The sequence below is a fragment of the Phalangium opilio genome, unplaced genomic scaffold (genome assembly GCF_054372755.1).
Source record: "Phalangium opilio isolate 3A_F unplaced genomic scaffold, DU_Popi_V2 ptg000209l_1, whole genome shotgun sequence".
NCBI classification, from domain to species: domain Eukaryota; kingdom Metazoa; phylum Arthropoda; class Arachnida; order Opiliones; family Phalangiidae; genus Phalangium; species Phalangium opilio.
Window position 1 is genome coordinate 13863685 of NW_028324217.1, and position 25991 is coordinate 13889675.

Below are 25991 nucleotides of genomic sequence, written 5' to 3' on the forward strand. Positions count from 1 at the left end.
AGTCGACCCCGGTTTCATTGAGGCTGATCGTAGCACAAAAGGCAAGCATTGAAGATGTGTGCTTGCTTTCACAGAGTAAACACATCCCACTAATCGGTGTTCGCCAAGTAGTCGCTCGTGACCCGTTCCCCGAAATATATTCTTCCCTCGTAAAGAAATACTTATTTAAAATATGAATTTACACTATTAACCTGTTTGGGAAGGTAAAAATAATGACGGACTGTAAAGACCATGTAGAACCTAAACATCTACATTTGTCGAAAAATAGAAAATGTGCCGTTTTCGGTTATGAAAAGGCTTTGTGTTCTCGACTGTTCAGTGTTTCTTTTTAGATAGAAGCCAAATAACTTGGCGAACTTAACGCCTGGGTTGGTAATTCAAGATAACCCTAAACCTCTAGTCCAGTAATTGAGATAACTCACTTCGTATACGCTTGTGTAAGACATGTTATGAAACACAGGTAATATATAAAAGGCTACTGGCAGCTGAACAAAGAGGCTCGCAATGAAGAAAAGATAAACTTGGATGCCATTAGCAAACGATTCCCCAACCATGGAGGTCATACTGTTAGCTGAAATCACTGTTGCAAAAGTAGATAATGCTACTGGAAGGATGGACATTTTTCGATTGCCCAAAAGAAAGTCGTCGACCGTCTTCTTTTCTTTTCGCTTCGCCACTAAACTGATCAAAAGGCAAATGAGTATTGACGCCGCTGCCACTATGATGTCTATCGTCGTAGCTTTATTCATCTCTTCGGAATTGAACCTAAAAAGCAGAAAATACATTACAGTAATACAAAAGTGTTATGCGTTGTTTAGAGTTTAAAGTTTACTTCTTTTTCACTACTAAAATGTTTTAAGTTCAGAAACACGTGTCATAAACTTCTAGCTTTGCAAAACCTAATCTAAATGATCGGTAAAACAAAAACTGAAGGGTTTATATTAAGCAATGAAATACGCAGAGCTGAGTATTTGTCAAAAAATAAGAAATTCTTTACCATGAAGTGAGGCATAAACACGTGTCATAAACTTCTAGCTTTGCAAAAACTAATCTAATGATCGGTAAAGCAAAAACCGAAGGGTTTATATTAAGCAATGAAATGTACAGAGCTGAGTATATGTCAAAAAAACTAAGAAATTCTTTATCGCGAGGTGAGGAGTCGCTTTAGGGCTCGGACCGACTTCACAATATTTTTACCTCTCCGAGTGACGATGACGTCACGGAGAGGTATTACATTGGACGTGGGTGGGGGTGGCTGGGTGTGTGTGTGTGTCTGCCTGTCTGTCATGTTGTTCATAGTTGACGAATCGGAGCAAAGGTGATCGCAATTTCAGGACCTCCTTCGCAAGTCACAGAAATTGATAATATTTTTGCTCTAACACTTCCGAAACGCACTAGTTTTCCATCTATACCACATAGATGCCAGACTCTTCTTATCGGCTCCTATACACCACCACCTTCTACTCTTTCGTTCATTCCACATGCATATCAGACTGTATTTACTGGCTTCTAAATACCACCATCTGATTTTTCGTGCATTCCACATGCGTACCAGTCTGTATTTACTGGCTTCTAAACACCACCATCTGATCTTTCGTGCATACCAGTCTGTACTTACTGGCTTCTTAACAGGGGCGGACTGGCGTCGTTTTCGTTCTGTGGGAATTGTAGGCTCGCGGCCCCCAAAAAAGGCTCAAACAGCGCTCTAGTCAAGGATGTTTGGGTGATCTCTTACAAAAATTATCTAAAGAACCTTTTCAAAACCCTATAAAGCTCTCTAGAGGATTTTGTGGGGCTCTATAAGCTATAGACCATTCTATACACATTTTTAAAGAAATTATTCTAAAGAAATCCAAAACGTTTTTGTGTTGTTTATTTCTAAACAACACAAGGTTTCTCTTTTCGAACTATAGAACGACTAAATGCAACCGAAGGATGAAATTTTATCTTTCATCATGATTGACATTTTAAACTTCGCTTTAGGGTGCGTTGGTTTAGCGTCTGCATTTATACAACCACTATTCGATTGGGTCCCCTTTGGGCAATGATTTTCGTGTGGCCATTTTTAAAGATGGCGTCGATAATTTCAACTTCGAGATATCCATTTTTTGTTGTTTATTACGTTAATTAAAATCATCTATTCAAAATGGGAATTTCAAAAATATTTACATATTTGAAATATATTTAGCATTTCCAGCAGTCATTTTCGAAGATGGCGTCCAAACTAAAGGTACCACGTCTTCAATATTCAAGTATGATGTTTAGACGGTCTTCATCATAATTATTACCAATTTTTTTAATTTTTGAACCATATACAGTATCTAAATGACATTGATGGCGGCCATTTTCCAACATGGCGGCCAAACTATCTGATTAATGGCTTCAATTTTTTACTATGAGGTTCACACAGCTCCGATTATAATACCTATCAATTTTTATAATTTTCCAACCACATGGTGAAATATACTGTACCTAGCATTCACGGCGGCCATTTTCCAATATGGCGACCAAACTATTGAACACAGAGCTGTAAAATTTTGCCATGATGTTCATGTCGTTCCAATCATTATGTGTACCAATTTTCATAATATTTGAAGAAGAACGTGGAATACATTGTAGCTGTAATTCCCGGCGGCCATTTTCCAAGATGGCGGCGAAAGCTCGCGCTCTACAGCAGGGGACTTTTAGTATATTTTTGTTGGGTCAAAAACAACACATATACCAATTTTCATCTTTATGTTCAAATGTTCTAGGTCAAACCCTAAAAGTCCTGGGCTATAGGGAATCAATCTAATTTCAAGGAATACTCGCGGGAAAATTATTGTTCACAATGATTTTAGATTTTTATGGACTGACAAGTATTTGACAGTTCAAGCTAAATTTATTATCTACATTGTGAAAATAGGTGTTCTCCAGAATTTAGTATTAATATAATAGAAAGAAGCTGAGACGCACTCCTGTAAGCTAAGCGACGGGGCGACAACGTTTGAGGAAATAAGGGACTTGTCGGCGTGCCTACCTCTTCGGTGTCTACTACACCCTCCGTCTGATGAAACCTCAAATACTTTCCCGGTCTATTCAAATAATGACTGATTAATCACAAAGTGACTGTGGTCTAGATGCCCAATCGCCATGCAAAAGAGGAGGAAAGGTTCCACAAAGATTTGAAAATTAAAGAGAGGCTGTTGTAAATTAGAGATAATAACGGTTGTTTTTTATCTATATCCAGATTCCATTTTTTATACTTGTGTTTTTTTTTGCATCGCGGTCATTTTTGTAACCTTTCATTTTTTATCGCGATGCCTTTAACTATATAACCGGATAACATTCTGATAACGTTTGTCAGATGTCAGTTGTCAGTTGGCGAGGTGTTGGCGAAGTAAAAATGCCCGCAACAAATGGCAGAAACAATCGAATTCTTCGCCTGGAACGAGCCCTTCATGTCCCGGATTTAAGAACAAATCTCCTATCCATTGCCAAGATGACAGACAAAGGGCCTGAGGTCACATTCAAGAAGTCGCAGGCCTGGATTAAGACGGCGACCGGGGAAGTGATTGCAGTTGCTGACAGACTTGGAGACCTTTATTTTCTGAGAAAGGCTGAAGAAACGGTCCATGCAGTGCAAGCGGAAATAAAGCCTAGAAGCAACCTGGAGAACTGGCATTTCCTACTCGGTCACTTGAACGAGAGAAGTTTAAAGGAAATGGCCCGGAAGAATTTGGCTACGGGACTCAACATTGAAAAAGATGGGAGCCTAGGAATCTGCCAAATCTGTATAAAAGGAAAGCAATCGAAGGAGCCGTTCCCGAAAACCCAAGATAGCCGCACCTCGCATGTCCTGGAAAAAGTACACTCTGACGTATGCGGGCCGATGAGAGTAACGTAGATGAGCGGAGCCAAGTACATCGTCGTTTTCACTGATGATTACTCCCGGTGGAGTGAAGTCAGTTTTTTAAAACACAAGAGCGAAGTGTTGAAAGCCTTCAAAGAATTCAAGCATCGAGCTGAAGTGGAAACCGGGAGAAAAATCAAGACGTTGCAGTCCGACAACGGAACGGAATACTGCAACAATGAATTCGACAGATTCCTGAAAGACTCTGGGATAAAAAGAAGACTCACCGTACCATACACCCCGGAACAGAATGGCATATCTGAAAGAAAGAACATGCATGATGATACAAGCGCAACTTCCACCATCATTCTGGGCAGAAGCGATCACGGCTAATTTCATTCGAAACCGTTGTCCTTCCCGGAGAAGTACCATTTACCAGATGGACCGGAAAGAAGCCATGCCTGCAACATTTGAAGATTTTCGGCGACAAAGCTTTGCTGTTGGACGAAGATAAAGGAAGGGGAAGTTTTCATCCAGGAGCAAAGAATGCATTTTCATCGGCTATTCTCAAGTCTCGAAGGCCTATCGACTCTGGGTTCCGTCCGAGAAGCAAATTTACCGAAGTCGAAATGACAAGTTCCTGGGAGAATTTAATAAACAAGGCGGATATGATGATTTCGTCACTCTAGAAGTCAACCTAAAATACGGAAGCAAAGCTAAATGCGAAATCGAAGTCCGAACACTACACACGCTGCAAAACCGCCAGACAGAGAAGAATTCAAAGAAGTCAAAAGGGAGTTCAAAGATGAAACCCCGGAAGAAACTAATGTCCAGGAAAACGAGGACGTCTTCGAAGAACCCTCAGAAACCCTCGTTCTGAAGAAAGGTCCTGGAGGACCGAAGAAAATAAAAACTGGAGTACCCGGACGACCGAAGAAAACGTTCAACATGATTCCGAGCGTCTCAGAAGAGTCTATTGAAGAGGCTACTGACGAGCAAGAAACCCTGTCCCATGAGTCAGCAAACCTAGCCATCTTATCAGAACCTTTGTCCATGAAGCAAGCCCTGGCTTTTCCGTACGCAAACGATGAAAGCAGTAACGGAAGAGTTCGTTTCGCTCAAGTGCGAAACCTGGGACATCGTTGACTGTCCGGAAAACCAGAAGGTCCTTGGAAATCGTCTCGTCTTCCGAACGAAGTACTTACCCAGCGGAGAAGTTGAGAAAGGGAAAGCCAGGCTCGTAGCAAAAGGTTTTGCCCGGAGACCAGGGATCGACTACCAAGAGTCGTTCGCACGCGTCATTAGATCCAGCTCAATAAGACTGCTTATGGCCCTTGCTGTGGAAATCGGTTTGGAAGTCCACCAAATGGATATCGTCACGGCCTATCTTAATGGCGAACTCGAGGAGGAAATATGTATGGTCGTCCCGGAAGGATTAACAGAATCTCTCGAAGAAATCGTCAAGTCAACCCGGTTCGACAAGTTGATCATTTCCAGAGCAAAGAAATGGACCTGGGACCTGGAAGAAGAGGGACATAAAGTCTGTCGCCTCAAGAAATCCATCTACGACCTAAAACAATCGGGCCGTCAATGGTACAAAAAGTTACATCAAAGACTTTCGGAGATTGGAATGACACCATTGAAGAGCGACCCCTGCTTATACGTTTTAAGAGTCGCGGAAGATGTTATGATCATGGAGTCAACGTCGACGATCTGATCGTTGCAAGCAACAACCCGGATTGGATGACTGATGTAAAGTTTGAACTTGGGAGAAAATTCGATATGAAGGACCTGGGGCCAATCCATCACGGTCTCGGAATGAGTTTTCACCAAGATCTAAATCAAAATACCTTCCGGATTTCCCAAGCGAAATATGCAGAAACGGTCCTGAAACGTTTCAACATGCAAGACTCCAAAGCAATAGCGACTCCAATGGATTCCAACAACAAGTTGCAAAATCCAGAACACCCAGTAGCAGAACACATCAATCGTATTCCCTATCAATCTCTGGTCGGCTCTCTCGTGTACCTGGTAGCGTCATCATGACCGGATATGGCATATTCAGTCAGCGCATTGAGCCAGTTCAACACAAGTTATGACGAAACTCATTGGATTGCCGGGAAAAGAGTTCTGAGGTATCTGAAGGGAACTGTTCATCATGGGTTGCTTTATCGGAAGACCGGATTGCCAATCCAGGGTTTCGTTGACGCAGACTATGGAGGCTGTCCGAAAGATAGAAAGTCGTATACTGGATATATCTTCAAACTAGCCAGCGCTGCAGTATCCTGGGAAGCATGGAAACAGCGAACCGTAATATATGGCAATGTCCGACGCAACCAAAGAAGCCATATATCTCAAAGGACTTCTCAACGAACTTGGAGTATCAGTTCAGGTGATCGAGCTGTACAACGACAACCAGGGTGCCCAGAGACTCGTTCAGAATCCTGCTTTCCATGCCAGAACCAAGCACATTGATATCCGGCACCACTTCATTCGAGACATCTACTACCAGGGACATATAACCTTGCGGTATCTACCAACAGAGGAAATGCCAGCTGACATCTGTACGAAGCACCTCTTCTGCTCGTAAGCCTTGGCGCCCAATTTGGTGTGAAGAATTTAATTAACTACCTCAATCTTACATCTATCAATTGAATTCGATAAAACTTCACCTAGGAAGTTCAATTAATATATTTGCAAGAGGTAATACAACACTGTTTTATGAAAATAAACTCAAACGCGTAAGAAATGCTCATCTCTCGAGAATTTTACCCCCTTTTTACCCTCGCTCTACCGGTGAAAATGTCTTTTTTGAAGAGGGCACTTTTTAGGCATATTAACAGTCTTGGATCATCTTTGAGGACTTTAAAGGCTCGCTTTCATAGAAGCTAGAAAATTCGAAAACACTAAAGGCTCGTTTTCATAGAAGCTAGAAAATTCGAAAACGCTCACGCTTCGCGAGCTTGAATACGCACGGTAATGTATTTTTTTCGAACGTTTCCGCTTTCGCTCGAAATTTTCACGCAACTCGCGCCTATGAAAACGAGCCCTCACGCTTCGCGAGTTTGAATACGCGCGGGAACTTTATTTTTTCGAACGTTTCCGCTTTCGCTCGAAATTTCCACGCAACTCGCGCCTATGAAGACGAGCCCTTTGGGTAGCCCTGACTACATTGTGTTTAAGGTTTTAAACCTACTATCAAACAGCCGTTAGTTAATGCTACAGAAAAGTTTGAAAATGACAATCTCGGATCGTCTTTGTGAAGTTGTAAGGATATTTGAATTTCATATTGGGCTTATTAAAATTTTAGCTAAAGGTTAAACGGACATAAATCAACACTTTTAAAAATTGTGTAAAATTGTCATTTTGGTCCTATTTCTGGAATTTTTAGGGGGACGCCTCGCGTTTCAATAAACGATTGTAAAAAATTGTATTGTGTTAATTATAATAAGAATACAAACTTTTAATGATTTACGGTTTTTGAGAAGTATCATTATAAATAAATGTCTGATTGAGCTAAAGTTACGGTCTCTGCTTAGTGTAGATTTTGAAAATGTAAAACAGTTTCTTTACAATCTTAATCTTAATTAAAATGAAGACTGAAGGAACAGATATTAGTCAAAAATGTCTTGATTAGAATCAAGACCTAAAAAGTATCGATAAGACTGAGGTTATCACATGACTGAAGGATCAGATATTAATTTTTCTTTTTAATTGAAACTTAAAGGCATGCTTAAGTAAAAACAACGTTCCATTACCGTTTTTAGTTGAAATAACTTATTTTACTGGTAATCAATTTCAAAAATTAACTTATCTCGGGTTTTCGACCACAATTAAATTCCCCGAAAACATTTTTTCATTACATTAGTTAAGTAAAAGTTATAAATTGAATGAAAAGTGTTAGTTTCATAACTTGAGCCTCCTCTTAAAATGCTCTTAGTCCCTAGTTCCCCCCTTTTCCCACTAAGCATGAATTACTGAAAGTAAAATATTAACGGAGATTTAAGTTTTGTTTCTCACGGGAATCACCCTAGGCCAAGAAAAAACTTTTTTACAGTTATTTCTTTTCTATGGACGATCGGGCAGGCATAAATAGTTCATAAGCCAAGTAGTCATATACCAAGAGCTTTCTGACTTCAAAGTTAATGTTTATGGGTTTAGGTAAAGTAGTCTGATAATTTAACAAGATGTGCCCGGCTGGGCACAGAATACTTTTGCATGGCAACTGTCGAATTACTATTATTACTATCAAACAAGATATGCCCCAAGGCATATTAACGCTGTTTGCAGTGTGATATTGTCTTTAACAAAACCCGAAATTAGGGATTCCCGCTACCAATAAGCAAGGCGTGGAAAAGTACAGGAAAAATATCGATAGCTTAACAACAATCCGTAGTGGCGCAGACGTTGAGTATCCGCATCCCACACCGGCGTCGTCACTCACTTGTAAGTTCGAGTCCCGATGCCTCCGAATGTAAGCATTTTCTCGTCGAAAATATAATCGAATTTAGTATAGATGTCGCTAGTGCGGTGGATAATGAAATTCCGGCAAGCTCTGCCGCGTAATTTAAATTTACGAAAATGAACGCGAACGCGAAACAGCCAGCCTGCCTGCCTGCCTGCCTGCTTGCTTGCCAGCCAGCCTGCTTCCAGGGGTCGCCATATAAAGCTGTTGCTATGGGCAAACAGCTTAAAAATGGCCCAGGGATGGACTCATAATAGTAGCCACAGCGTACCGAACTTAAAATGCGTATAGAAAATTTACGTGAATAGCCGTAACTATGCTAAAACGATTACCCGTAATTATAACGTCAATTTATTTACTTCTATTATTATTCTAATAGTGCAACACAATAATAGAAGTGAGTGAGTAGCCCCTCGTTGCGAATTCTTTAACAGCGCAATCATTCAATAAATTTACTTAAGTTATAATTTTCAAACTTTTTCCTTATTATCTTAAGATGAATTTCGTCCCGAAACATCTTTAATTAAAATAAAACGTAAAAAAAATATTTCGTGTGGAATCGAACTTGCGACCCATGGTTCTGCCGTGCAAAACTAAATATCTCTAACCGATATACCACGCGCCCAGTATTCAAGCCTCGCCAACATTATTAATACACGCCTGAGCGCGCTCCCCCGATAATTTTTTCGGAACCTGTTAATTCGCCGAATGCCTAAGTGTTTTTATCTCATTTTAAAAACAGGAATGTTAAAACAGAACATTATTTTTTTACTAAAGTCAAACAAAACTGATTCAGATTATTTTAAAACACTTTAAAACTGGTAATAATACAGTGCCACATTAAAACAATAATATTTCTATTTTTAAAATGTGAACAATTTCGTGGTCACACCAAAACTTCAGCGCAACACCGCCGGTATTCCACTGGGGAATTTTTCATCGTTTCCCTCTCGTGGGCCCGTATATTTCTAATGACACCCAAGCGTGCTCGACGGGCTTTAAGTCTTCCGTTTATAAAAATATAACTTTTGAACGCCATCTATGGCGTGCAAAAGTAACAACACAACAAGTCTCGCAGTCGATCGTAAATGGTTTGCTTAGTTGTAACTTTATATTTTGTGTGTTGAAATTAAAGACGCGTGAAGAATATCATAATTTTAAGTTAAATGAACTTTTAAACTAATTATCCGTACAAAAAATAACATGTAAAGGTATTACAAGCTTCGCTTGGAACATGCTACACCGTAAAATGTTCTGACATGCCATTTACAGCCAAGTTTTAAGTAAAATTTTGTACACTTCGTTTATATAATGTATATCTTTACTTTTTTATAATAATGGTAATAGTATTATTATTATCTCATTTTAGCTGTGCTAGAACATATTGCAAGTGACAATATTTTGCATAAAAAATTCAAAAATATTTATATGAAACTTAGCTGTACATGGGTTGCCAGAACTTATGATGTAGCAGTTCCAAAACGAAGCTTTGCATATTTTTTCACGTTAGATTTTTTTATTAGAATTTCACTCCTTTTAATAGTTAGTTTTTAAAGTGAGAACTAAAACATAATTTAAAGAAATTTCAGAATTTTTAAATATTCTCTTACTAAATAAATCCGAAATTATAAGTTACTAGCACTTGCAGAAGTACTTTAGAATTTTCATGAATGAAATAGTGAAAATTTGACTTTCGTAAACTATATAAGGTACAAAATTGTAATTTAGCGATAGAAGTAGCCCAAGTACTATTAGTTAACGAAATTTCAAACCTTTAACTTTAACCAAAACGAAGATACCGGGCCTTAAAGTGCCTAAATTGATACGAGAATAGTGTTTGAAATGCTTTTCACGAATGCACGGAGTGCTTAATTTGGCAGACCCACTGCTGTTCACCAGGATTAGGGTTCAAGAATTACGGTAGTTTTGGAAAATGGTAAATTACGCCTCAATTTTCAGAGTAAATTACCGTTCAAGGTAATTTAACAAAGTTCAAAATTAATTATATTGATAGTTTTTAAGCTAAATAATGAAAAATACATGAACTTTTCATAGCATTTTTGTTTCCTTTTTCAAATAAGAACGCATGCGCGGGTACAGCAAAATTTATAAGTGTAACACGATTTAAAACATTTAGCTTTTAGACGATTTTCTATGCAAAAGAATTCCGTGGTAAATTACCCCGGTAATTACCACCCCATTTTCGTAATTTACTCCAGAAAGTCGTAAATTACAGTTACCGTGGTAAATTACCATGGTAATTTACCGATTTAAAACCCTAACCAGGATATTTTGCCTCCCAATGAGTTGGTGAATTTTTCTATGGGCCCGACCCATAACCTTTCCCGGGGCCCGCAAAGTCTTTGAGGTCTAGGGTTTCTCTTCCAAAGAAATTCTTGAGATAAATGTCCAAAGAATGTCTAGGGGGTATTTTCCAAACGAAATTCTTTAGGTATTCTTGTGATCATTTTCCAAAGAATGTTTAGGGTTCATTTTTCAAAGAATTTCTTTAAGAATTCTTGAGATAAAGTTCTAAAGAAGATTTAGAGTTTATTTTCCAACGAAATTCGTTAAGAATTCAAGAGATGAATTTCAAAGGGCCAGATGTATTTGCAATTAGGCTTTACATATAATTATCTCAAAATATACTTTCTGGTTTGTATCAACAGAAAGACAGACGGACAGACAGACGGACAGACACGTCGAAATTAGAACCTCTCCGTGACATAAGTCACTGGGAGATGTAAGATGTGAAAGTTCGTATAAGCAAAAGTTTCGAGTGCCGGCTTATATTCCCTGTAAATCCAAACATCACGATTTTAGCTACACGTTAAACCTAATTTATCTTTTGCATAAACACCTCGCGGATCATTAAAGGCCATAAAGTAGATAAATATAACAATCCATGTGAAACCTTTTTAATTTTTTAACCATCAAGTCAATGTCTACGCAGGAAAACATTAGCTAAACAATTAGGGTAAAAATGTTTTGAGATAATTATATGTAAATCCTAATTGCAAATATATCTGGCCCTTTGAAATTCATCTCTAGAAGTCCTAACAAATTTCGTTGGAAAATATACCCTAGACGTTCTAGGGAAATTTATCTCTAGAATTCCAAACGAATTTAGTTGGAAAATAAACCCTAAATCTTCTTTAGAAATTTATATCAAGAATTCTTAAAGAATTTCTTTCGAAAATTAACCCTAAACCTTCTTTCGAAAATTAGCCCTAAACCTTCTTTGGAAACTGATCAAAAGAATACCTAAAGAAATTCGTTTGGAAAATACCCCCAGACATTCTTTTGATATTTATCTCAAGAAATTCTTTGGAAAAGTAACACTAGACCTCGGGGCCGACTAGAGACTCTGCGGGCGCCGGGAAAGGTTATGGGTCGGGCCCATAGAAAAATTCACCAACTCATTGAGAGGCTAAATATCCTGGTTAGGGTTCTAAATCGGTAAATTAACATGGTAAATTACCTGGGTAATTGTAATTTACGATTTTCTCCAGTAAGTTACGAAAATGGGGTGGTAATTCCCGGGGTAATTTACCACGGAATTCTTTTGCATAGAAAATCGTCTAAAAGCTAAATGTTTTAAAATTTAAATCGTGTTACACTTTTTACAATTTTGCTGTACCCGCGCATGCGTTCTTATTTAAAAAGAAACAAAAATGCTAAGGAAAGTTCATGTATTTTTCATTATTTAGCTTAAAAGCTATCAATATAATTAATTTTGAACTTCGATAAATTAAATTGAACGGTAATTTACGCTGAAAACTACGGCAAAATCTACCATTTTCCAAAACTACGGCGTAATCTACCATTTTCCAAAACTACCGTAATTCTCGAACCCTAATCCTGGTGCACAGCAGTGGGTCTGCCAAATTAAGCACTCCGTGCATTCTTGAAAAGCATTTCAAACACTTTTTCTCGTATCAACTTAGGCACTTTAAAGCCCGGTATCTTCGTTTTGGTTAAAGTTAAAAGTTTGAAATTTCGTTAACTAATAGTACTTGGGCTACTTCTATCGCTAAATTTTGTACCTTATATAGTTTACGAAAGTCAAATTTTCACTATTTCATTCATGAAAATTCTAAAGTACTTCTGCAAGTGCTAGTAACTTATAATTTCGGATTTATTTAGTTTGTAATTTATTTAGTAAGAGAATATTTAAAAATTCTGAAATTTCTTTAAATTATGTTTTAGTTCTCACTTTAAAAACTAACTATTAAAAGGAGTGAAATCCTAACAAAAAAATCTAACGTGCAAAAATATGCAAAGCTTCGTTTTGGAACTACTACATCATAAGTTCTGAAAACCCATGTACAGCTAAGTTTCATATAAATATTTTTGAATTTCATACACTTTTATATGAAACATATTGTCACTTGCAATATGTTTTGGCACAGCTAAAATGAGATAATAATAATAATATTACCAATATTACCAATATTATAATCAAGTAAAGATATGCATTATATAAACGAAGTGTACAAAATTTTACTTAAAACTTGGCTGCAAATGGCATGTCAGAACATTTTACGGTGTAGCATGTTCCAGGCGAAGCTTGTAATACCTTTACATGTTATTTTTTTGTACGGATAACTAGTTTAGAAGTTCATTTAACTTAAAATTATGATATTCTTCACGCGTCTTTAATTTAAACACATTAAATATGAAGTTATAACTAAGCAAATCATTTACGATCGACTGCGAGACTTGTTGTGTTGTTAAATTATCAGACTACTTTACCTAAACCCATTGTACAAATTATTATTATTAATTGTTAATGGTTACCAATAATGCATACACGAACGACAAACTGCTACTAAGTTAATTTATTAGAATAGAGTAAAATATTTGGTTCATAATACAAGGTTGAAAGAACTGGTTATAAATAAATAATTAAGGATTAGACTTATTCACCACGAGATCATAATTGATACTGATCAATTTTATCAAAACTATTAGCAGACAACGTCTAGGGCGGGGCTTTCATTGTCACGTGATACTTATCAAAGGAAAAATAGATCTCTTTACCTTAGGCCTATTTCCTTATCTTATCTTATCTTATATCCATAATATGAGGCGCCGAACGCGCCATAATTATTTTTTCAAACAATTTATAATTTTTTCAAACAATTTATAATTTTTTTCAAACAATTTATAATTTTTTAAAACAATTTATAAATTTTTTTCAAACAATTTATAAATTTTTTTCAAACAATTTATAAAATTTTTTCAAACAATTTATAACTTTTTCATAAAATTTATGAATTTTGTTTTTAAACAATCAAATTGTTTTCAAATATAGGCCTATTAAATTTCTAAATGATTTTCAAATTGAGAAATCTGAACCTTACCCTATGTATGGTTTCAACGCCGCTTTCGGTCTCATGTATCATCAGATGCAGTAGGTCAGACAGATAAGGTAGCCATTCTAAATTTTGAAGCGAATAACGTGATTCTAATACATAAGGCCACTGCTCGATCGCTATATCAAACAACCACCCAGAAAGGTGAAACATATTTTGAAAAGATTTCGACCCCACCATTGGAGTACATAAGGGGCTCCACTACTACTAATACGGAATCTGGTGCATTACATTCCAAATAAGAACCATATTATTAAAGGGGCTGTCCGACCCCCTCTACTTTTTTACCCACCCGCTATGTTAAGCTCTATGAGGAAGATCGTCGTTTGTCTCACTGTCCGAACAGCCCCTTTAAACACAGCTAAAAATTAGGGTCAGTCTATTTCAGGGAAAGGGATGAAACGACACACATTCCAGTATCGGGAGGATATTTGACAGGTAACAATTTAAAGGCCAAGTGCCATTGAAAATGTTCTAGACCGTACCAACTCGACTATATTTTTGCACGCTTTAAAGTTTAGCCAGTACACGTCGTTTGGTACTCGGCCTTTAAGCATCTTTTACACAGAGAGGCAGTTAGATCATGGACAAACCAATACTGAAGGACCGATCCGATGGCAGCCCATAGAGCCCCATACTAAGCGATGAAACAACCAATGTTAAGCTTACTTCCCCCTTTTCTGCCCCCAAATAAAGGGTTGTTATGAAAAATACCGAGTCAAATCCCGGAAAAAGCTAGCGCCATCTAGACAAAATAAGACGTTAGATGCTTCCCTCTTTAGAACGTTGATTCCCCCATAAGCCCCCTACTATCCGGTTTTGCTACTATCTGCCGCTAGAAGGCGAATTAACAAGTATTTTTCAACTTTCTCCCTCTGACAACCGTCCTTCAGTTTTGGCAATTGGTTCGTCCATGGTTAGATGAAGGGCGATAGGCCTGGGTTCCAAAAAATATTTCGTGAAAAATGTTTGAAAAAAAATTATAAATTGTTTGAAAATTTTTTTTAAATTGTTTGAAAAAAATTTATAAATTGTTTGAAAAAAATTTATAAATTGTTTGAAAAAAATTTATAAATTGTTTGAAAAAAATTTATAAATTGTTTGAAAAAAATTTATAAATTGTTTGAAAAAAATTTATAAATTGTTTGAAAAAAATTTATAAATTGTTTGAAAAAAATTTATAAATTGTTTGAAAAAAATTTATAAATTGTTTGAAAAAAATTTATAAATTGTTTGAAAAAAATTTATAAATTGTTTGAAAAAAATTTATAAATTGTTTGAAAAAAATTTATAAATTGTTTGAAAAAAATTTATAAATTGTTTGAAAAAAATTTATAAATTGTTTGAAAAAAATTTATAAATTGTTTGAAAAAAATTTATAAATTGTTTGAAAAAAATTTATAAATTGTTTGAAAAAAATTTATAAATTGTTTGAAAAAAATTTATAAATTGTTTGAAAAAAATTTATAAATTGTTTGAAAAAAATTTATAAATTGTTTGAAAAAAATTTATAAATTGTTTGAAAAAAATTTATAAATTGTTTGAAAAAAATTTATAAATTGTTTGAAAAAATTATAAATTGTTTGAAAAAATAATTATGGCGCGTTCGGCGCCTCATACCAACACCCATAACCATTAACTTTGAAGTCAGAAAGCTCTTGGTATATGACTACTTGGCTTATGACCTATCCTAATATAACTTCAATAAAATAAACCTTTTATTAAGTAATTTCAAGAGTTAAATTAGAATTCAACAAGTCACGGTAGGATTAAAAATACAAAGGGTATTCTTATTAAGAAATGTGTTATTCATTCAAGAAAATTTTACTAATATTGCACAAAAATAAATATTAATTTCGAATACATATTTTACCTTGAACGATCCTATGCGCAAAATGAATTAGATGAACACTAGCACTGGTAGTATGGTGAAAGTAAACGTATGCTCTGGATAGGTTTCGAGTGCAATGAAGGATCTATATACGAATTCACACATGTGGTACGCGTACCACTACTTCCTATATTGAATACGTGAAAAAAATTATAATATTGGCGATAACAAGGAAATATTTTGCCGTAATTTTATATATCTTTGCTATGATTTAATTGCACTACGGAAAGCATTTTCTCAATGGCTGGAAATGAATTTCTTATGAGTGTGCAGAAGCATTTCATAAGTATTAATTTTCTATGAGTTTTAATATTGACTATATCGAGAACTAAAATGAGTAAAATTATCATTTCAATCCATTTTCAATTCGAAAATACACCTCTTTGTTTAATCTTAATATCCTACTGCAATTAAATAAGGCGCCTTAGATAAGGCCTGATGACGGCTCTAATGTATAAGGAAGGTTTTTGGATTGGTTGTAACTTTTTTCGTATTAAGTTTATTGTTTCGAAATTTTTTTACTGAACTAAAATCTGGACCCTTAATATGTGGTAAAAATTTCAAGATGATCCATCCAATAGTTTATTTTATAAAGCATAAAGTTGATAAGGGTGGTTTTCATTTCCATATAATCAGGAGTTCATAATAACCCCCCTTCGCGGGGGGGGGAAGTATGAAACTGGCCATAGAGCTAGTGGTAAAAATTGCGAACAACAAGATTCTGTCGTTGCGCATAGAAAGGATTAGCCTGTTTATGGACATACAACCTTGCAGTATATCGTAGTGGTATCTATGCTCCTTGGTGTTCGTTCCAAAACTTCCTTTGGCTGGGATCTCCGTCGACAAGAAAAATGGCGATATGGTGGACGTAGAAACACGTTACAATTCTTATATTAAAGATACTGCGAATTAATTTGCCCAAACCATTTTTTTTAACCACGGAATTCTCACTCACACATATATGTTTTGTAGAAAACTAGAAACCGCGACAAAAAGCCAACTTCTTAGCCAAGGCTTAATTTACACCGTTCCGACAGAAGCAGACGTGAGCCATTTTCGCTCCCAAAATCACAAGGTAAAAATAGTGCTAAACCGGAAGTGTGCAAGTTAATGCGCGTGAGCGCTAAAAAATGGGGTAACTATTTCTTTGGGAGTTAAGCGGTGTATGAATCCGCTGAGCTTTACGGCGAAAATTTTGTTGTTACGGGCTTTTTAACCAGTTTCGTACTTCGGGTTATTATGAACTCCTGATATAATTAATCACAGATTTTGGCGAAAAACTAGAGAATCTCCATAGAAATAACATGGGAAATTTTCCAAACTTACCCACTTTGTATCTACCCTTACAAAAATAACTATACGTTTGATAGATTTGAAAACGGTCTTAAATGAAAGATCCGTTTTTAAAGTGGGCGCCAATTTTTGTTTCATTAAGAAAAACAAAGTTTAAGTATTGTTTTTAATAGTTTTAAGTACCTGCTCCGAATTACGTGGTTTACCTTTAAACTGTGGAAATTAAGACTTTTTTTGCTTGGGTTAATTAATAAAGATAGTCATTCTAGGACTTGCGTCGTTTTACTCCGGATATAGTGACTAAAGATAATCAAATTGGTAGGGCAATTAGCTACCTTAATTGTCATTATAACTTTTGCGCGTCCAACTAATTTAGTTGCGAAGTACAGATTAAACCTAATTAAACAAAATAAGCAATTAATGATAATTAAACTAAGTAAGCAAATAGTGATAATTAAACAAAGTAAGCAATTAAAGATAATTACCAATTATAGGTAATTAAACTAGATTACCAATTATAGGTAATTAAACTAGATTACCAATTATAGGTAATTAATTTAGATTCCCAAGTAAAGATAATTATAATATATTACCAATTAAAGATAATGAAATTATATTACCAGTTAAAGGTAATGAAATTATATTACCAGTTAAAGGTAATTAAACTAGATTGAATTGAATTGAATTTTATTTTATTTCGTGCATGATAACATACATAAGTACTTTTTACAATCATACACGAGTTAAATTAGGTCTTTAAACTGTGGGTAGGTAAGTCGGAGAGACAGAAAAACATGTTAGCGTCACGAATCAACTAAACTTTATTATCTTTTGTTATGCTATATATATACAAGGTAAAAAAGTAAAATGCTAGGAGTTAATTTTTTACATAAAAAACATTTGAACTTCTAATTTAAAATTACACAGTTTTTTATCTCGCCACATTATTCCCCTTCCAGTGCTAACGACGTGGTTTGAAAGGTTTTCCCGAACGGGTACGATGGTTATCTGAGGATTCGTTGTCCGCAAATGTAACTTTCTTTAAGACCTTGGGTATAGTTGGTAGGGTCGTCACCACCGGGAGGGCTGGTAACTGAACTTCTTGCTCAAGAAAAGCCGGTTTCAAGCGGTCGATGGTTACGGTGTCCGTTCTGCCTTTAATGCGTAGCTTGAAATATTTTTCGTAACGGTCGAGCACTTGATAGGGACCGTCGTATTTTGGTTGTAATGGTTTACGAACCATATCGCTGCGAATCCAGACGTGCGAGCAGTCTGAAAGGTCTTTGTTGACGAAGACATGTTGTGTAGCGTGATTTGAAGCAGGTTTAGGTCGGACAGATTCCATGATTGTGCGCAAGGAGCTAAGAAAGTCGTCAGGGTTTTGTCGCTGCGGAACTTGGTGGAAAAAATCTCCAGGCAGCCTGAGTGTTTCGCCGTAGAGCATTTCGGCAGCAGAAGATTGTAGATCCTCTTTAACTGCCGTGCGAAGCCCCAATAGAACCGAAGGTAATGTCTTGGTCCACTGGTTATTTCCATGTGCGGCGAGTGCGGCTTTAAGTGGTCGATGCAGGCGTTCGATCATTCCGTTTGACTGGGGATGGAAAGCGGTTACTTGCTGGTGTTTCGCCCCCAGGTGGTCTGCAAGCTCCTTAAAAAGACAGGAAGTAAACTGTCGTCCTCGATCAGAATATATGGTATTTGGACATCCGTAACGTGAAACCCAACCATCGTAAAAAGCTCTGCAGACACTCTCGGCGGTGATACTCGTAATCGGGAGTGCCTCGGGCCATCGAGTAAAACGATCTATGCAGGTGAGCAGATAAGAATATCCTTCCGAAGGAGGCAGAGGTCCGACCAGGTCGACATGGACGTCTGAGAATCGCTGCGTAGGTCCTAAGAAATGACCATGTGGACTGATTGTGTGTCGTCCAACTTTGTTCCTCTGACAGGGTATGCATTCTCGAGTCCATTTTGATATATCGGAGTTCATGGATGGCCATACAAAACGCTGTGCTATAAGTTTTCTGGTCGGGTTAACGCCGGGATGAGATAAACCATGAACGTTGTTGAAAACCCGTTTCCGGAAAGGTACTGGGATGAATGGTCTAGCTCTTTCCGTTCCGACGTCACACCAAATACTAGCGCGTGTATCTGGGAGTTCGAGCGCTTTAAGTTTCAATACGGTCTCCGTTTCAAGTAAGCCTCTTAATTCTTCGTCGGATGCCTGGGCCTCTGCGAGCTTTTGGAAGTCCAATGATTCGACGTCCGTGTAGTTAATTTCTATGCGCGAGAGAGCGTCTGCGACAGTATTCTTTATGCCTTCGATATGTCGGATGTCCGTAGTAAATTGACCAATGAAATCCAAATGTCTGGCTTGTCTTGGACTGGCTTTGTCAAGCTTCTGATTGAACGCGAAGGTGAGTGGCTTGTGGTCCGTGTACAAAGTGAATTGTCGTCCTTCGAGCATATGTTTGAAGTATTTTATCGCCGAGTAAGCAGCGAGAAGCTCTCGATCGTAGGCGCTATACTTTTGTTGAGTTATGGATAGTTTGCGGGAAAAGAAAGAGAGCGGTTCCGAATAGCTTCCGTGGTCGTGTTCCAGTGCCGCACCGATAGCAAAATCTGATGCGTCCACTTTAAGCGCGAGTTTTGCGTCATGCTTAGGGTGGGAAAGCGTTGTAGCGTCCCGTAGAGCCCTCTTGCAAGCTTCGAATGCTTCCTCTGCTGCTGGTGTCCAGCTTATTCTTGTTTTGTCATTCTTTTTGGCTCCTTTAAGATATTCGTTCAGAGGGGCTTGAAGTCTTGCTGCGTCCTTGATACATCGACGATAGAAATTGCCCATGCACAAAAATCGACGAAGGTCCGCGATAGTTATGGGTTTCGGGTAGTCGACGATGGCTTTAACCTTGCTCGGTAGTGGTGAAATCCCTTTTGAATTTACGAGATATCCAAGGAATTCGAGTTCTTCTACTCCAAGTTGCGATTTTGATGGATGAATAAGGATGCCATATTCTTTGAAGCGCTCAAATAGGGATCGAAGATGTTTCTTGTGAGTCTCTCGATCAGGTGAAGCTACGACCACGTCATCCACGTAAACAAATACGAAATCCAAGCTTCTGCAAACTTCGTCCATAAATCGTTGGAATGTCTGGGCTGAATTACACAGACCAAACGGCATGCGCAGAAATTCCCAGAGTCCAAATGGAGTAATAACAGCAGTTTTATGCACGTCAGGTGGGTGTACCGGTATCTGATGGAAAGCTTTTACCAGGTCAAATTTAGAGAAAATTTTACAGCCTGCGAAATTAGCTGTAAAGTTGCTCAATAATGCCAATGGATATCGGTCTGGACGAGTCCGTCGGTTCAATGCACGGTAATCACCACAAGGCCGCCAATTTCCGTTTCCTTTGGGTTGCATGTGGAGTGGACTGGCGAAGTTGCTTTTAGATGGTCGACAGATGCCTTGTTCCGCCATTAATTGGAATTCTTTCTTGGCTATGGCGAGTCTCTTCGGGTCGAGGTTTCGGACACGTTCCACCACTGGAGGTCCGGTAGTCTCTATATGATGAAAGACATTGTGCTTTGGCTCTTGTAACGGTCCGGATGGGCGAACGATCTCCGGAAATTCAGCGAGAATTTTATGAAATTCTGTAGTTCCGAAAATTGTGGTTATGTTGGTTGCAGGATGGCGGATAACTTTGCAGTAAGCTGACAGTAACGTTTTACTGTCCACTAATTTCCTCGTTTTTAGGTCAGGTAATAGGTGGAAAGTAGATATAAAATCTGCTCCTATGATTGGTTTGCGGATATCTGCGATGACGAATGTCCATTTGAAATTTCTTCTAAGTCCCAGGTCAAGATGAAGAATTTTGGTTCCGTAGGTATTTATTTGTGTCCCGTTTGCAGCAAATATCTTGAAATGGCATTTCGAATTGTGTCGCTCTTGTTTGGTGGGTGGAATGACTGATATGTCAGCGCCGGTGTCGATTAAGTAATTACGTTTCGAGGTTTTGTCGTATATGAAAAGGCGATGTGAATTCCGGCCATTGAAATCGGTCGTCGCCATATCCGATCGGCCTGCTAGTTTTCCGGGTCCATTCGCTTGTGTGGGGATTGGTTCCGAAGCCATGCGCAAGGATCTTGACATTTGTTTGCTTTTTCCCCAAATCGGAAGTGGTAAAAACAGAGCTTCCCTCTTGGATTGAAAATACGGCCTCTAGATCGTGAACGGTTTTGTCCTCTGCCACGACGATCCCTGTCACGATACTGAGCACGACCTCTGGTGAATGAATCAAACCTTTGGTTCAATTCCTCGATTTGTTGAGCAAGGCGCCGAACAGATGGTGGATCGTCGGCCTCTGGGTTATTTGCAGTAACAGCTGATATTGTGGTTGGGCGGATGGTCTCGACGATCTTGTCAGCTTGAGCGGCAATCTTGTCTAGGTTACTTTCGTTGCTCATGACTAATATACCTCGGACTTGCTCAGGAAGTTGGTCCATGAACAGTGATTTTAGTATAGCATCATTGGCTTGTGAACCAGCTTGAAGACGCATCGTTTGCAGGAAGAGTGAAGGCTTCTGGTCGCCGATTTGCATTCCGCTTAGTAGTTTGCGTAGCCTTTTTTCGTCCGTATCGCAGAATGAAGAGATTATTCGTGCCTTTAATGCTGTGTAAGGATTTTCCGGAGGCACCTTGACGATGTCAGCGACATAAGGAATGATGGTTTGGTCCAGGGATTGTAATACGTAGTCGAATCTTGTTTGTTCAGTAGTGATTCTGCTAATTCGGAATTGGGATTCTATTGTGGAGAACCAGAGGTCAGGATTGTCTTTCCAAAATAGAGGAAGCTTGACTGAGAGACGCGAAATTTCATGGCTTTCGGGCTTCTTCTCCTTGTTGAAGTCCTTAGTAGACATCACTTGATTAAGTTTCTCGCTTAGGTACTTAATTTGTTCAGTTAGAGAAGTTTCCTCGTCGTCGTCGTCGTTCCCTTGCATATCGTTCTCCGTGTATTGCTTTAGGCTTGTGTAAAAAATAAACTATCCGGGTCACCAATTGTGGGTAGGTAAGTCGGAGAGACAGAAAAACATGTTAGCGTCACGAATCAACTAAACTTTATTATCTTTTGTTATGCTATATATATACAAGGTAAAAAAGTAAAATGCTAGGAGTTAATTTTTTACATAAAAAACATTTGAACTTCTAATTTAAAATTACACAGTTTTTTATCTCGCCACAAAACTTTAAACTTAACTAAAATAAATAACAATTAATAATTTACTTCATATATAACGGTGCTATAAACGTTTAAATAAAAATAAAGAAAAGAAAAAATAAATTAAGAAATAAATAAAACACGTTACTAATTTTACTTTCCCATTAGGGAAATCTTCAAATTTGAGTTAAAACGACTTTTGATGTTTTCGAATAGGTCAGGACTGTTCTCTAATTCATCATATGTTTTTTGTATTCTTAGTATTGGGTTTGTTTGATAATGTTTTAATATGTAATAAGAGCTCTTTGCCCTTTTCACACCGTTTTGTAATTTAAAGTTTAGTTTACTTAAAAGACAAGGACAGTCTATATATTTGTTTATTAGATTGTATAAATGAGTAATTTCCAGATATTTTAGACGATTTCGAATTGTTAACAATTTCAGACATATTAAGTTGTTGTCATAATGATATTCAATTTTACAAGGGTTTCGAAAGTTCTTATAAAGTAGTTCTACAAATTTTCTTTGAACTCTTTCTAATTTAGTTATGTTATGTGCACTACAGCCCCCAAAAACTAATGAGCCATATTCCAGTCGGACGCGAACCAAGGATACATAAAGAGCGATAAATATCGTGGAGCTGTTTAAGTTCTTGGCTAGTCTTAGTACAGCATATAGTTTTCTGAAACATTCGGCCTGTATAGCTTCTATATGTTCAACAAAGAGTAGTTTCGCGTCGACCAATACGCCCAGATCCTTCAAGGTTTTGGATCTTTGTAAAACTTTCCCGTCTATCACGTAGGGGTATGTAATATAATTTACTTTTCTAGTGAATGTCATTATATATGTTTTATCTGGGTTTAGCGGTAATTTATTTCTCTTGCCCCATTCACTTATGGTTTCTAGTTTTATGTTTAGCTCTTTGCAGTTTTGTACTGTTTCTATTTCGTTGAAAGCCTTATTGTCATCGGCGTATGCTAGCGAGTTGTCCTCGTTGGTCCACAGTAAGTCATTTATGAATATAACAAATAGTAGGGGGCCTAATGCTGACCCTTGCGGGACTCCTACGGTGGTTTTAAAACTAATATCGGTAGGATCTTGATTTATTTTTAAGTAATTCGTACGGTCCTTTAGGTATTTATTATTATTATTCTTATTACTTTTTTTCCAATTTGTTTGTACCTGAGTCGGGCCACAATAAGCCTCTGGCTTTCTTTTTTACCCGTCAATAAACTTTATTATTATTATTATTAGTCTTTTACCCATTCTAACATCTTGCCATCCATACCGTACCATGATAGTTTCAGAAGTAGTATCTCATGGTCCATTCGGTCAAAAGCCTTGCTTAGGTCCATGTATATGCAATCCACTTGCTTCTGGTTTAAAACTCTTGGTACCAAGAAATTCATAAAAGTAAGTAGATTCGTGTTTATTGCTCTTCCTTTACTAAAACCATGTTGCGAAGGCGCTAGAGCCGACTGGAACCAATTACTAAAGTACTTATGTACGATATTTTCGAAGAGCTTTATACGGAGATAATGGTTATCAAACGATAATTGTTCACGTCTTCTTTCCGCCCTTTTTTAAATATTGGTACCGCCAAAGATATTTTCCATTTTTTTGGAAAAACACATTGTTTCTGTGATGTATTGAATATGTGCCTAAGTGGACTGGATAACGACTGCGCGCAGGCTTTAACTACAAAACCAGGGATATTATCGATTCCTATGGCCTTGTTCGGTTGAATGTTTCTAATAGCCTCATCAACATCCTTGTCTGTGATTTGAAGACAAAGGAAAGGTTGTAATAAATTGCCTCTCATATTATTTAATATATATATTGTTCGCTCCTCGTCGGTGAGTAAGTCTCTCTCCCCCCCCGCATAATTGTTCAAAATGGTGCTTGAATGTTTGAGCTATTTCTTCATTGTCGACAATGGTTTCGTTGTTTACCCCTTCCAATCGTAAATTCTCTCTAACTTTAGGCTTAATTCTGCTGTTAATGTAGTTCCATAAATTTTGAGGCTTTTCTTTCAATTCCTTCACTATTGATCGGCCATAGTTGTCCTTGTCAATCCTTAGCAGCTTTTGAGCTTCCTTGCGTAGCTCTTTAAACTTTTGAAGGTCTATCCAATTGTTTGATCTTTTATGCTTTCTATGAAAATACTGTTTTCGACGCAGGGCTTTTCTTAGTTCCGGCAGGAATACATAGATTTAATACTTGGAATCTTTAAGAGGCCATAGACCCTACACAAATAACTGATTGACTGTGAGGGGAAGCGCTAAAAACTTTTAAACCACCTGCTCCTCCTTCCTCGCGTCTCATTGGTTATGCGAATGTGAGGGACAGATCGAGATCATGACCTTTTAAGCTGTCGTCTGCATCAGTTTCGGGTCCGAAATGGTCGGGAAGTGCGTGAACTTGGAACAGTTTGACGTTAACGACGTTTTTAGGCGGAAATTTCTCTAACTGTAACTAAAGTCGACGATTTAGAAGTTAGTGTAGCTCGAAACTCAGTATTGAAAACGAATGCTATAATAATTTCGAGAAAAGATGACGTTTACCTCCCCTTAAACCCTAAACCTTTGCATAGGGATACTGATGTTTTGTTTTTGTATAACTTTGGTGAAGAAAGGATGGAACAATTAAATTGTTTTTCCACCCTGTGACAATAGTAATATCGAGTTCTTAACTGAAAGCAAGTATTTTCGCCTTTTTTTTTAGAGATTTGATCCTAGGTCTACTTGTTCAGATGACGTATCATGTTTACATTCGGGTTGACCGCGCATAGGTCGCGGGAGTCGCGGCGCAGGTCGCAAAATACGTCAAATAAATTATGCATGACGTCAACGGTGATGGTTTCTACACCTCCTCCCCTTTCAGTCAGACACCCAGGCCCATAAAATGGCTTCTTAAAGATTCCAAGTAGTAAATCTATGTATTCCTGGCTCCGGCGAGAACCAGTGTGGATATTTAGAGCATTTGCAAATAATTTTTGGTATGAATCGATTTATCGCGTCATCGACTACGGTATTGAGTGCCTCGACGGCATCGTCAACTGGCTGATCGTCTAGTATCTCTTTCCAGGACTGATCACGGAGGTAAGTATATAGGTTGGTATAGTTTCCTTTTTTGAAGTTGAATCGTTTCTGAATGTTTTTCTTAGGTACCATGTGCAGGTTCTCATTCAATCGTATGACGATCGACAATGGTGGATGAAACACATCTATTTCAACTAGTGGTGTCTGGTCTTCCTGAACCATTGTATTTGTGCAGCTTGTGAGAACGAGATCCAAAATATTTCCAGAGACATTTCGGAAAGAATTATACTGATGCAAGTTTAGACTCAATACAAAGTTAAGAATGACTTCCGCCTTTGGTTTTACTCCAGAATTGCATTCGCTTGTCAGACCTATGTCCCAATTGACTCCAGGAGTGTTGAAATCGCCTACAATCACAATGTCACCTGGGCCATTTTCTAATTTGGTGTGAAGTTGGTCAAAATATTGCGCGTACTCTTCTTTTGTTATTTTAGGAGCGAAATAGTGGTTCCCGATTAAAGTCTTATGTCCATTTCTTCCGTCTATTTCAATCCAAACACATTCCGGTCGGAGCTCAAGTTCAGTCCGTCTCTTTACCAAGAGGCTTTTTCGTACTAGAATCAGACTCCCGCCTCCTCTCCTGTCCTTAACGTTTAATTGTTGGCGATCAGCTCGAAAAACGTGCATATCAAGTGGAACGAAGTCTTTGTCGAAATGTGTATGGTTTAAGAACGTTTCCGTCAAGCAGATTACATCTTCGGTGCTGCTCAATAGGTTTGTCCTGATAATGTCTAATTTCGTCCTTAGGCCTCGTACATTCTGGTAACCAATTCGGAGCTGTTCTAATTTGGGCGGTGCCATATTACAGGTTGCTA

At 37.7% G+C, this 25991-nt stretch overlaps 2 protein-coding genes across 2 annotated transcripts; both read right to left on the reverse strand.

Annotated features, from left to right (window-relative positions):
• Positions 1-20939: 20939 nt before the first annotated feature.
• On the reverse strand, positions 20940-21857 carry LOC149620746 (uncharacterized). Its single transcript, XM_089854588.1, has one exon. The coding sequence runs from the start codon at positions 21855-21857 to the stop codon at positions 20940-20942; it is 918 nt and encodes a 305-aa protein (XP_089710714.1).
• Positions 21858-22228: 371 nt separating this feature from the next.
• LOC149620747 (uncharacterized) lies at positions 22229-25977 on the reverse strand. The gene is made up of 5 exons (XM_089854590.1): positions 25062-25977; positions 23673-23851; positions 23338-23598; positions 23258-23288; positions 22229-23172 (listed from the first exon to the last, which is right to left on the reverse strand). Exons 1-5 carry the CDS (start codon positions 25975-25977, stop codon positions 22229-22231), a joined length of 2331 nt encoding a protein of 776 aa, XP_089710716.1.
• Between the last annotated feature and the right edge of the window lie 14 nt (positions 25978-25991).